At 42.0% G+C, this 13,694-nt stretch overlaps 1 protein-coding gene across 3 annotated transcripts in view; it reads right to left on the bottom strand.

Annotated features, from left to right (window-relative positions):
- Positions 1-13,694, bottom strand: part of DSCAML1 (DS cell adhesion molecule like 1) — a 395,567-nt gene that overhangs the window by 285,659 nt on the left and 96,214 nt on the right. For all 3 annotated transcript variants that reach the window (XM_040325465.1, XM_040325463.1, XM_040325464.1), the window contains exon 2: positions 12,110-12,427. In XM_040325465.1, coding sequence (XP_040181399.1) covers positions 12,110-12,427 — 318 coding nt within the window. The remainder of the gene's footprint in view (positions 1-12,109; positions 12,428-13,694) is intronic.

Below are 13,694 nucleotides of genomic sequence, written 5' to 3'. Positions count from 1 at the left end.
TATATATATATATATATATATATATATATATATATATATATATATATATACATATACACACACAATAGTTTGTAGACGATATATCTTTTGCGCAAAACAATCAATATACACTTATTGGGATTTTTTTAACAAAAGTATGTAGCAGAATACATATTGGCCTAAATAATTGAAGAAAATAAATTTTATTCAATTTTTTTATTGGATTTGTTTGGATTTAACGGCTCAACATCATTAACCACTTAAAGACCTCAGGTGTTTTTCAGATTTGGTGTTTGCAAGACTAAAACATTTTTTTCTGCTAGAAAATTACTTAAAACCCCCAAACATTATATATTTTTTTTTCTAACACCCTAGAGAATAAAATGGCGGTCATTGCAATACTTTTTGTCACACCGTATTTGCGCAGCAGTCTTACAAGCGCACTTTTTTTGGAAAAAATTCACTTTTTTGAATTAAAAAATAAGACAACAATAAATTTGGCCCAATTTTTTTATATATTGTGAAAGATAATGTTACGCCGAGTAAAATGATACCCAACATGTCACGCTTTAAAATTGCGCCCGCTCGTGGCATGGCGTCAAACTTTTACCCTTAAAAATCTAGATAGGCGACGTTTAAAAAATTCTATAAGTTGCATTTTTTGAGCTACAGAGTAGCTCTAGGGCTATAATTATTGCTCTCGCTCTAACGATCGCGGCGATACCTCACTTGTGTGATTTGAACACCGTTTTCATATGCGGGCACTACTTGCGTATGCGTTCGCTTCTGCGCGCGAGCTCGTCAGGACGGAGCGCTTTAAAAATTTTTTTTTTTGTTTTCTTATTTAATTTTATTGATTTTATTATTTTTTACACTAAAATATAAAAAAAAAAAAAAATGATCACTTTTATTCCTATTACAAGGAATGTAAACATCCCTTGTAATAGAAAAAAGCATGACAGGTCCTCTTAAATATGAGATCTGGGGTCAAAAAGACCTCAGATCTCATATTTAGGCTTAAATGCAAAAAAAAAAAAAAAAAAGGAAAATTTGTCATTTAAAAAAATGACAGAAAAAAAATTGTCTCTTTAAGAGGCTGGGCGGGACTGACGTTTTGACGTCACTTCCGCCCAGCAGAGCTATGAGGACGGGTGGGGGCCATCTTGCCCTCACTCAAGTCCTCACACACAAGGCGGCAGCATCGGATCTCCTCCGCCGCTACCGACGGCTCCGGTAAGCGGCGGAGGGCGCGGAAAAGCGGCGGGAGGGGGGGGGCCCCTCTCCCGCCACCGATAACGCCGATCTCGCGGCGAATCCGCCGCGGAGACCGCCGTTATCGTTTACACGGCCGCCAGCTGAAAACATGGATATCTCAGTTGTGGCAGCAGCTGCTGCCGTTACTGAGATATCCATGTTTAAAAAGAGGACGTACATATACAGTGGGGGGTCCTTAAGTGGTTAAAAACCCCATCATCCAGTAAACTTTTTTTCAAAATTATCTTTTTTTGTTTACAAATACCAACAAAAGCTCTATTTGTGTAAAAAAAAGGACATCAATTTTATTTGGGTACAGCGCTGCATGACCACACAATAGTCAGTTAAAGTAACGCAGTGCCGTATTGCAAACATTAGCCTGGTGATGAAAGGGGGTAAATCTTCTGGAGGTCAAGTGGTTAATATAAGGATTCTTATTAAGTTTTAGGCCCCTTTCACACGGGGCGGATCAGTAATGATCCGCCCCGTGAACCTCCGCTTGCTGGCTCCGTTGATCCCCGCTGAGCCGGTGGATGACAGGGCGGTCCCCGCACACTGTGCAGGGACCGCCCTGTCTTTTCTCCGCTCTCCCCTCTCCCGTCTGTCCGTGTTCAACCGATCCGATCCGCCAGTCGGATGGAAAAGTAGGTTTTTCCTCCGTCACACTTTGGCGGATCGGAGCGGGTCGGATGTCAGCGGGCATGTCACCGCTGACATCCGCGGCTCCATAGAGGAGCACGGAGCGCCTGTTCAGGTCCGCCTAAAAAACTGGCAGGCGGACCTGAACGGGCCGCCCGTGTGAAAGAGCCCTTACAGTTAACATTGAATAAAACAGTGCCTTGAGTGTACCTAGCCTACCCTTCCCCTCCATGGACGCATGCTTACTAAGATCTAAATGCTAGAGTTTGCTTACTAAGATCTAAGTGCTAGGGTTTGTTTACATCCCACGCTGCAAATTCTCTCACTCCTCACTATGCAGGAGCATTTACAAAATTTAAATAAATATTGAGGTATAACTAAATTAATTGCTTGCAGGGTTTTAAGTTCAAAGTGAAACATTATTAACACCAAATTGAGAATGTTTGTACAAAAGGGTTTTTAGTATTTTTTCTTTTTTTCTTAACATCAAAAGTGTGAATTTGCAAACATCAAAGTAAGAATTGTAAATTTAGAGTGAAAACAAATAAACAGTGAAAATCATTTTAAACCATCATTTATCAAAGACATTATTTCCCTCATCTTTTCTAAATTAAGGGCCACATTCAATTGTTTTTGATCAATGCCCAATTGGTTATAGAAATAAAATGTGAACGTTTTTATTCAATATGGTCTGGCCATAGCATTTATTAAGTCTAAGGCCCCGTACACATGACCGAGTTTCTCGGCAGAATTCAGCCAGAAACTCGATCGGAGCCGTATTCTGCCGAGAAACCCGGCCGTGTGTACACTTTTGGCCGAGGAAACCGACGAGGATCTCGTCGGGCCAAATAGAGAACATGTTTTCTATTTCCTCGTTAGTCAATGAGGAAACTTGGCTCGCCGAGACCCTCGGCGGCTTCACAAGGAACTCGACGAGCAAAACGATGTGTTTTGCTCGTCGAGTTTCTCAGGCGTGTGTACGGGGCCTCAATGTCTTGTCAGTTAAGTAACGGAGGGGCCAAAGTAGGCTGTGCTTAGGCCATCAGTTGCATTTCATCCAGCTCTGGGTGACCCCCCTAAAACCATTCGTGTAGTCTCCTCTCTGTATATAGGAGGCTAAATTAAACATTAGTATACCCTATAAACCAGTGGTTCTCAACTGAGTGGTGGTCCACTGTCATGCTGCAGCCTGACTCCTCGTGGGCCTCCAACTATCCCCTGATTCCCCACAGGGCCTCCCAGCTCCCATAGGGGCCCACAGTGCCCCTCAACTCCTCACAGTGTGCCCTCATACCCCCTAAAAACCCTTAGTTGCCACAGTGTACACCAACCTCTCACAATGCTCCCAGCCCCCTAGCCTGCTGCAGAGCCTAAATCCCTCCATACTGCCCCCATCAGTGTCCTACAGTGTCCCCCACATTCTCTCACATTGTAAATCCCCAGGCCCCTCCAGAGACCCCATCCGCCACAGCTTCCCCCAGTTCCTTCAACCCCTCCCTACAAAACCCTTAACCCCCCACAGTGACACAGAGCTTTGCTTCCAATACATATTTTGTATTCAAATATGTTTTTTGTATGAATGCAATTTTTTTATTTTATTTTTACTGATGGGTCACAGAAGGTTTTGGAAGAATTTACCAGGCTCTGGTCTCAATAAGGTTGAGAACCACTAGTCTAAGCATCAGCCTTCACAACCCTCTGATTCCCCATTCTGACAGCAAGCAGGGGTCTTCTACCTCATTCTCCCCCCCCCCCCCCCCCACTGAAAAAAAACTTAATTTACAGAGTTCTGTGAATGTGAAAACTACAATTACCCTCAGCCTTTGCAGTTGTCAACTTGTAGTTCTAAATGAACTACCATGGCACTCTAGGTAGTTCACTGAGCTTTCTTTCATTCAGTAACTGTCTACCCGTATCAGACAGACAGCTACACATACAGTGGGCACAACCGTGGCATTACACCCATGATCTGCTGATCGGTGGTGCAATGCTTTACAGGCTCCTAACAAAAAATAATAAATACATATTTTTTTACCTACAATGTGCATTTATTCTTTTTTTGCAAAGGTGAACTTATCCTTCAATTCTAATTTCGTTTACATACAAAATGGCAAATAACATACTTCTAAAGGATAATCTCCTCCAAGCTATGTTTAGCCCAGTCTACCCTGTGCAGCTAAAATGCAGGCTTTCTAGTCACTATACTATAGGGACATATTCTAAAATAATCATTGACTGTAACAAACACTTGAATGATGTTAAATCTGTGGGCCTTGTCGAAAAATGGTAAAATACCTGGTAGTGTATATATAGTTACAAAAATAGAAATAAATCTATGTGTCCAGCAATGGATCCCATTTGTGGTAACTATATCCAGTTCTAGGTTTGGACAATGCCAGAGTGTGACCTATGGCATCAGTAAAATGGAAATAATGGTATAATGGTCACTATACTGTTGCTGTCTTTTGGGTGTCTTCTAGTAGATACAACAATGTGCAATGAGCAGTAAACCTCTTCTGTTCTTTGCTCAAATAGGGAATACAGTGCAACCTCGGATTACAAGCATAATCCGTTCCAGGAGAATGCTCGTATTCCAAAGTACTCACATATCAAAGCGAGTTTCCCCATTGAGGTCAATGGAAACGAAAATAATTTATACATTGACCTCCATGGCATGCAATACCGCATGCGACCAGAGGTGGGGGGCGCCGGAGAGGCTCAGAAACAGCCGAAAAGGCCCGAGGACCATTCGGCTGACCTCTGCAAACCTCGGAAAGACTTTGTTACTGAGATGTGGCGAGGTCAGCCGAGCTGTCCTCTGGCCTTTTTCGCGCATTTCCAAACGGCGCCGATCGGCTGCGATCGGTGACGTTCGGCTCTGCTCAGCTCTGGCGTCCCCCCACCTCAGGCCAAATGCAGTACTGCAGGCCCCATTAGCTTGAATTCTGCTTGTTTTGCCAGACAACACTCGCAAACTGAGAATTATTTTTAAAAAGTTGCTCGTCTTTCAAAAAGCTTGTTAACTGAGTTACTCATAAACCGAGGTTCCACTGTATACACTTTAATGGCAGCCCCATGGCCAGTGCCGGGACAAGGTCATCCAGAGCCCAAGGTAAAGATGCCAAGCTGCGCACAACCCACTTCCCTTAGGGTTAGAGTTAACAGTGATGTCACTGTTACCATTCTTTCAACCTTGTAACATAAACATCTGACACAGGGCGCCCCCATCCCTGCAATAAACCATTGTGCCCAGGGAAGCCGCCCCTCCTGCCCAACCCTTGCCCCGGTTCTGCCAATGACTGATTATATTCACCATGGCTGATTCTATTCACTTTCCTTTTGCTCCCCTATTGCTCCACTTTTCATGAAGTAACATAACCAGGTATAATGGGGTAAGACTCACTTCTCTTCCTCTGATGTGATAGTGCTGGTGATCAGTGGTGGCTCAGGTACCTAGCACTGTCCACAAGGCTTCTTCTTCTGCCTCTCACCAGTGCACAGAACAACAGTGGAGTGAAGGAGAGTGTAAATAGCTGTGGGGGCCAGTAATAAAGTGAACCAAAACCAGGGGTCAAGTCCTGGGGAAAAAAGTGTGGGAACTCCCACCCAAGATCCACTCCCCCACCAAAAAAAAAAAAATGATACGCTCATATGCATAATTACTAAACCGCATTTTTTTTTTTTCGATCCACTGTACCAGCAAGTTCTTTCTAAATCCTGCGATACTTCACGGCAGACCTCCACAATGTCTCCTGGGAACAATTCCAAAAGCTCCCAGGAGACATTGCGGCATCGAGGAAGTGACGGAATACCCGCACACTACCTGATGAATCCATATACAGGAAGCGGCCAGTAACATAAATAATTACTAAGGTTCGCCTGGCCCTGACAGTGACTCGAGCTGGGCATCGTCGCTTAGTAAAGGATTGGCTCGGGTGGCTCGTCTGCTCTCGGCTGCTCTAGTCCTGCAAAGGGAAATGCGTTCCTGCTGTGAAAAAAGTGCAGGAACTCCGTTCCCACGCGTTCCCGCAGGACTTGAACCCTGACCAAAACAAGCATGCTAATTTCTTAGTTCCTTTTGACTTCGCTAGCTACATGCTTGTTAAGGGTCAATATAAGAAAGTATTGAGGTCAGCGACCGCCAGATAATACATATTTCTCTCAGTCATGTTTCAACATTCAGAAAGGATCTGTCATTGTCACTAATCTTCATCTGACATTCTGTCAAAAGCCATTCAGACAAACATTCCCAGCAGCCTCAGGCTCTCAGACATGGGCCCGGCCACAGACTGAACCATTTTGCATCCAATGAGCAAGGAGCAGATAACTGTAAATGTTGACAACACTCAGCTGCTATTTAAAAAGCTGATCATTTTTCTGGAAATCATGTGCCATTCTGATTGTACTATGTGTACAGTGGATTTTACACAGATGTCACATTGATTCCACTGTCCATCCCCTCTACAACTGTCAGCCTGAAATTATCTTCTGTCATGCTGGAAATTAGAATTTTTTTGGCTATTATGTGGTGTAATAATTGAGGAAATTTGATGAATCTTTGTTGGACAGAATGAACAAACCATTATGTCTAGGGCCAGTCTTACATAACAAACTGTATGATTTCATCAACTGCTGGTACCCTTAGTTATCTCCAGTACTTTGCAAGATTATTGTAAGCAAGACTCTTAGTAGGATCAGCTTATGAGTAAGGACCAACATGAACTTTGTTAATCCTATTCAGGACTACTTTAATAAACCGACCAAAAGAAGCATTTTTTTCTGGGCCCACTAAAACAACCGACCATGCCACAAGCTGACTTTATTCTTTTTGGAGAATCCATGGAATTACACAGCGTTCAGCCTTTTATTAACTTAAAGGGTATGTAAATAATTGTAATAATTTTTTTAAAATAACAAACATGTTATACTTACCTCCACTGTGCAGCTCGTTTTGCACAGAGTGGCCCCAAACCTGGTCTTCTGGGGTCCCTCAGCGGCTGTCTCGGCTCCCCCTCGCAAGAACTCATCACCATCATGCGAGCGAGCTCACATGGTGATGAGTTCTTGCGGGCGCGCTCCTGTGATACAGCCGGCGGCCATAGCCGCTCACTGTATCCAGTGCCGCCATTAGGGGGGTACAGGCAGTACACCTGTAAGGGGCCCGGAGGTCCCCAGGGGCCCAGATGGCAACCCCCCCTTTTTTATTTTTAAATGTTTAAAAAAAATTATTATTATTATTTTTTGGAAGGGGTCCGATTTTTTTTTTTAATATATATATATATTTTTTTTAAAGGACCCAGAGGTCCCCAGGGTCCTGGATGACAACCCCCCCCCCTTTTTTTTTCTATGAAACAAATTATTTATTTTTTATATTTTTTTTTTATTTCCTTTTTTTTATATATATATATATATATATATATATATATATATATATATATATATTTATTAAAGGGCCCAGAGGTCCCAGGGCCCCCGGATGGCTACCCCGCCCTTTTTTATAATTTGCTTTTTATATATTTTTCTTTATTTCTTTTATTTTGTAAAGGGCCGGCGCCCCCTGACAGCCAATGGCTGTGCTGCTTTCAATCAACCAATGAATTAGCCGAGAAGTCTGGCCGAGAAGCAAGCGCATTCGCGGTGCCGGACTTTCGAGGGGTCAGGTAAGTAAACGGGGGCTCGGGGGGGGGGGGGGGGCGCTAATCCGCAAATGTTTTTTCGCCTTAATGCATATAATGCATTAAGGTGAATAAATGTTTACCTTTACAACTTTAATAACAATATAAAAGTGACTAGCATATGCATATGCACATAGTACACGGATGTAGAAAGTAGAGTAATGGAGTGCTACTGTATAACCCATAAGATTTTTTTTTTTTTTTACTTCTGTGTCCCATTGGGAAGATTTTCCATCACTTCCTGCCCCATAGCTAAAATATAGTAGAAATCGTTGCAAATAAAGGGAATCCTTCGAGGTCCCTCAGGTCATCAAAACTAGTGTCCCCATTGGAAGATTTTCCTTCTATTACTTTTAAGGAGCTAATCCAAAATGTGGTATTTTTTTTTTTTTTACTTTCACTTTCAATTATAATGCTAAACAGGTCAAACAGAGGGGGTACATCTCCCTAATGGGGGCACAGACAGCAATAACAAAGTAATAGATGTTCTAATCCATCTCTACTCCATCCAAAACTAAAAAGAAGGTTCCGCCTTTAAATTACATATTGGCTTGTGTAGCAGTTTTATCTTCTGTATTACTGTTGTTGTTGTTATTATTATTTATAATATACAGAAATGGAACTCCCCTTTAAGTGATTTGACTGCAGCAAGCTAAAATGTAACACGTTGTGTTGGTATAGACACATGAAGGCCTCCTGAGCCCCTTAGGGAAAGAGAGCCTTGACTGATGGGGGCATGGCCAGGTACTGGACAAGGTGGTGGTCACGTAAGGATTGGTTAGTTTGGGGGATGGGTTGTGCCTGAGCTCGGGTAAAAGGAATTGCCCCAGGGAATTCTGGGTCTTTTTTTGGAAACGTGCTGGGAAGAGCTGCCCACCATCCTGCCCCTTTTTTGTTATGGTAAGTCTTGCTGCGGTTTTCTTGACCTTGCCAGCAGAAAATGGCCATGCCCTTTATGGACACCGGAAGTAGGCGGCCTGTCCAGCACTTATGGTAAGGACAGGTCCCTCCCCCCTTTTGGAATTGTGTGCTCACAGTACAACTATGGCTGGCACTGGTTATAAAATGTTGAATGTTGAAAACGTTATGTTTGCTTTTAATAAAGCTTTGGCCTTGCCCTTTCCAACTTAATGGTTGTAAGAGTGTTTATTTATTGGGACGAAGGGGCAATTTATGTACATAATTTTGTAGTAAGGGGTACCTGGGCTCATGGCGCCTCAGCAGTCATGATCACTATATTTTCCAGTACTTTATGTCCAATGGTGGCTTGCAGTCATGATTATTGGCTTCGGGTTAACCACTTGATTACCTACAGGACAATTACATACAATTTAGAGTCTAGCCATTGCTAGGACCTAATTTGCTTGGAATGACCAAGGTCACTGTATAGCTGGGCGAGAAACAAACTAACTTTATTAGGGACTAGAAATGATCAGTAGGGTTTTGCATAATGATACCTACACCACATGATGTCATGAACTTTAGCACTGCTAAGAGATGGACTTCCTGCATTGTCAGGTTAAAGACGTATTGCAGTCTGCAAAAGAGGATGATTAATACCTACATGCCTCGTTGGCATTGTCCCTATGGTCCCTCAAGAATCTTCAGCAGAAGTACGTTGGACGTTTGATCCCATTCAGCGTGCCATGGTTTTACCAAGGAGGGATGTGAGGGCCAGAAGATAAAACAACACAACAGTACTCAGTGAGGGACCAAGCATTTGACATACTCAGAAGTGTGTTCAATGCTGATGATTCTTTTAGAAGCATTAGCTATTGAAAACCGCAAAGATTAAAGCCAGCATCCACAAGACTGACAGGTAATATTTATCATCTTTTGACATGGAGTTTCTTTTTAAAAATGTTTGGATGGCGACAAAGTTGATTTAATACAAACACTTTATTTTTTAAGCCGAACTCTGGGGACATTTCCAAACTTCATTTGCAGCGGGTCCCCTCCCCATACTGCAAGAGTTAAAGGCTCCTTTTTATACCATTATAAGAACATTTGCTTATCTGGGGGATTTACTTGCGTGTAGTAATTTTCATTGATTTTAGGCCAGCCAGGAAAGTAAATTTTCAGGGCTTTTGGCCCAATTTATTTCACCTCCCTGGCGGTATGATTCTTTCAGAAAAAAGGTGCTGAAAGCGGTACCATTATTTTGCAAGGAAATTTGGCGTTTTATACTGTAGGCATGTAATTCTTAGGAATAACTCATTTAAATTTGACCAAACAAGAGTCCAGTAGGCATCCCGGGTATGACATTTTTTAAAAACAAAAGTATAAATTATAATATAATAAATAATTATAAATAATTATAACACATTATAATATAATTATAATAAAAATTATTCAATAATGTAATCAACTCAAAATCACTAAAATTTGCTCAGTTGCAGAATTGTCGCTGTCATTACTTTTATTTTTTTATGACGAATTTCCCCACAAATCGCTATCGCACAATTCTGCAAGTGATTATCATTTATTATCGCTGTTTTCTAGCTGATCTAAAACCATTTTTGACATAAAGGGACACTTTTGGTAGATATGGACAATCTACAGTTTGCAGGCAGAAAGAACAGTTTTTATTATATAAAGAACATGTAGGGCACTGGGCAGACCACTAGGGACAAGGGGGGGTGTGTATTTTTTACATACAGTACTGTAATCTATAAGATTACAGTATACTGTATGTAATGTGTTTGTTTACGTTTTTGAATTTGGCGCCGTTCTCCGCTCCCGTGCGTCGTAACGTCGCAGGGAACGGAGATCGGCGGCACAGGAGGACGCTGTGTGAATCGAGCGAGGTCCCGCTCGCTCACACAGCGCGGTGGCATCGCTGGATCCAGGGACAAGGTAAGTAAACACTGTCTGTGGACTCGGGGTTACCGATCCTAGCACAAAAATCTAACCCCGAGTCAGACTCGGGAATACCGCCAGGGGGGTTAAAAGAAAAGTTCCAAAACTAACACACAGTGTTACCATCACGGAAGTTTTTCAGCATCAAAACATTAAACTTCAGACTTCATAGTCCAACTTTGTCTAAGTCAGCTTTCTGACGTGATAAAATGCCCACCTGGGCTGCATAAGGTACCTGCCTAACACCACACTGGGGGTTATTTACTAAAGGAAAATCCACTTTGCACTACAAGTGCAAACTACAAGTGCAAAGTGCACTTGAAATTGCACTGAAAGTGCATTTGGAAGTGCAGTCGCTGTAGATCCGAGGGGGACATGAAAGGAAAATAAAAAACAGCATTTTAGCTTGCACATGATTGGATAATAAAATCAGCAGAGCTTCCCCTCATTTCAGATCTTCCCCTCAGATTTACAGCAACTGCACTTCCAGTGCAATTTTAAGTGCACTTTGCACTTGCAGTGCAAAGTGTATCCTTTCGTAAATAACCCCCACTGTCTCTTAAGACCTCTCAGGCAATGACCTGGTCATATCTGACCATCTCTCCTTTTAGTAGAACAAGAGGCAAAACATTTTTAGTTTTTTTTTTTCATTTTAGATAGAGCAAGGTAGGGTTATTACCCATCTGTTTTTTTTGTGCCCCATTGTGGAGATTTCACTTCATGTCCTATAGACAAGCAGGAAGTGAGAGGAAATCCCTGCAAATAAGGGAATCCCCTAAAAAAGTTTAGGCTTTAGTTGAACTTTAAGGCCAAGGTAGACACTCTTTTAATGTCTTTCTACACCCATACAGCAGCTTGTCTTCAGGAAAAAGGAGCCCTGAATCATAGACAGTCCCTTGATTAAAAGGGCACACCTGCACCATCAGACTTGTTAGTGTCCAGAAAAACGTGGACACAGGGTTACAGGCTTCTTGCATTTCAAAATTTTTTAAAGTCTACAGACTCCATAACCCAATCTAGTATTTACCATTCCTGGAGAAAACTGCAAAACCAGTTTTCTCTATTCAGGATAGAGATTCTGGAGCCCCTCGAACTGCATGAGTGAGAACCCTGTGACAGGGCACAGCATGTATCCCTCACTACCCTGGCAGCTAGGGCTTTCCTTTTCCCTCTGACATTCTGGTTTGTTTGTAGGCCCTTGGCATTATCACTTACAACATAGAACTGTTGGTCCTGTATTGTACATGATGACGTCAGAGTGCAACCCATCAAAATAGCACGGATAAAAGAATTTTGATATCTTGTATTGTAAGAAAATTGTATATCTCCCAAAGCACAGATTTCCATATTTCCATAAATACAATAATATTTTATAGTTCAGTATAAACATTCTGACGGTATATATAGGCTCTATGCCGAGATAGGTCAATGGTTCTGACAAAAGAGTAGTGGCTTTAGGGGACCGGCCACATGGAGGAGAAAGTCTGTGGGAGTGAGGGATAAGGTAAGTAGTACTGCTTTTTAATGGTAACCCAGACAAAAATGAGCATTTAAGACCTGCAGTGTTTGTGGGGAGCCCCACTGCAAGTGTAGACTTGAATTTCCCCCAGAGTTCAGCTTTAAGACATGTACATTTGGCTGCTGGCTCATTGGGTATGTGTGATAAAAAAAATTCCAACAACGATAAAAACCACTTCACTTACCAGCTTTGACGCGGATGTTTGGACTTCGTATTTTGCCGGCAGGGTTCTCGGCTGTACAGAAATAGTCATTGTCGTGTATAAAGCTATTGAAAGCGGACTGGGAGAAGGGGAATAGCTGGAGAGTGCCATTGGCATGGACGTGCCTAATGTGAGGCACGTCATAAATGTCATCTCCTGTCCCAAGGTACCATCGGAGTGTGGCGCTGGGAGCTCCGGCGGCAGGGCAGGGGATGAACACCCCCACTGTGCTGGAAAAGGTGATCTGTAGCAAGGAATTGTTCACAAAGTATAGACTTGTGCCAGCATCCTCCAAGCAAGCTGTAGAGAGAGAGAGAGAAGTTATGTTAATGAAAGGATATGAAAAAGCAAAAGTTTACCATTTCTACAAAGAATAATCAAGATTTATTAAAAAAGCGGAAATAAGTAAGTAAATAAAGCACAATTAACACTGCACAGAACGTTGCCATCTGCACAGAACTAACAATGGCACAACTAGGACTCCGGCACTTCTTATCTCCCTATTTCTTAGGTTCTTCTTTACACATATTCACGTTATATGCTCATGTATATACAAAGGATAGGGTATCATAAAAACTGATTCTTATAAACAACAAAAAAATAACATAACAGTACATAAATGCTAATATTCGCATTCCCGAAATCTGCTTATTGACATTATGAAGGAGTAAATACCCTTGCTGCCTAAAACTGATTACTTGGGGGACTTTAGAGGACCTATTTATTGATTTTAAAGAAAATGTATAGTGGTTTTACACGTTTTTCATTATTTCTATGGCTGATACGGTGTATTATGCAGTACCAAAAAATAAAAATGCAAAATATATGCAATTGATTTATATTTTGTAAATGGCAAAATTTGCAATTGAATGTTATTTAGCCTATTATCCTGCCAGCAGGTGGAGCTCTAGTTGGATCACACTGCTCTCCCCCCCTACCACCCACTTTCAGAAAAAAAAGTTTTCACAAATTGATAGATCAAGGTGAACTGTGCACACAGAACTGAGTGGAGTAATGACTCATTCCTTATTAGATGGCGCAGTACCATGTTTCAATGTGTTTGGTTAGTGGTTAGCATGTCTGTCTTGCAGCACTGGGGTTCTCTTTTCAAATTCCAACCAGGACACAATTTGTATGGAGTTTGCATGTTATCCCTGTGCTTGCATGGGTTTCCTGTGTTCTGGGTACTCCAGTTTTTCCCCACACTCTAGATAACAGTTTGGTAGGTTTATTGGCTCAAACGTGTGTGACCAAGATGGCTGCCTCATCTCTTCATCACTTGAGTCCCCAAGGAGAAAAGCACCATAGTAATACTATTTAAATTGAAAGGAAGATACTTTTAGCTAGATTCATGTAGGGCGGCGTATGTTTGAGCCAGCGTAGCGTATCGTATTTACGCTACGCCACCGCAAGTTAGAGAGGCAAGTGCTGTATTCACAAAGCACTTGCGTCCTAAGTTACGGCGGCGTAGCATAAATGTGCTGGTGTAAGCGCGCCTAATTTAAATTGGGAAGACTTGGGCATGTTATATGTTAAAAAAGCATGACCCCACGTATTTGTCGTTTTG

The sequence above is a fragment of the Rana temporaria genome, chromosome 10, assembly GCF_905171775.1.
Source record: "Rana temporaria chromosome 10, aRanTem1.1, whole genome shotgun sequence".
In the NCBI taxonomy this organism is placed as follows: Eukaryota; Metazoa; Chordata; class Amphibia; order Anura; family Ranidae; genus Rana; species Rana temporaria.
The sequence above is the reverse complement of the archived record's forward strand: the minus strand, read 5'-3'. Positions and strand labels throughout refer to the sequence as shown.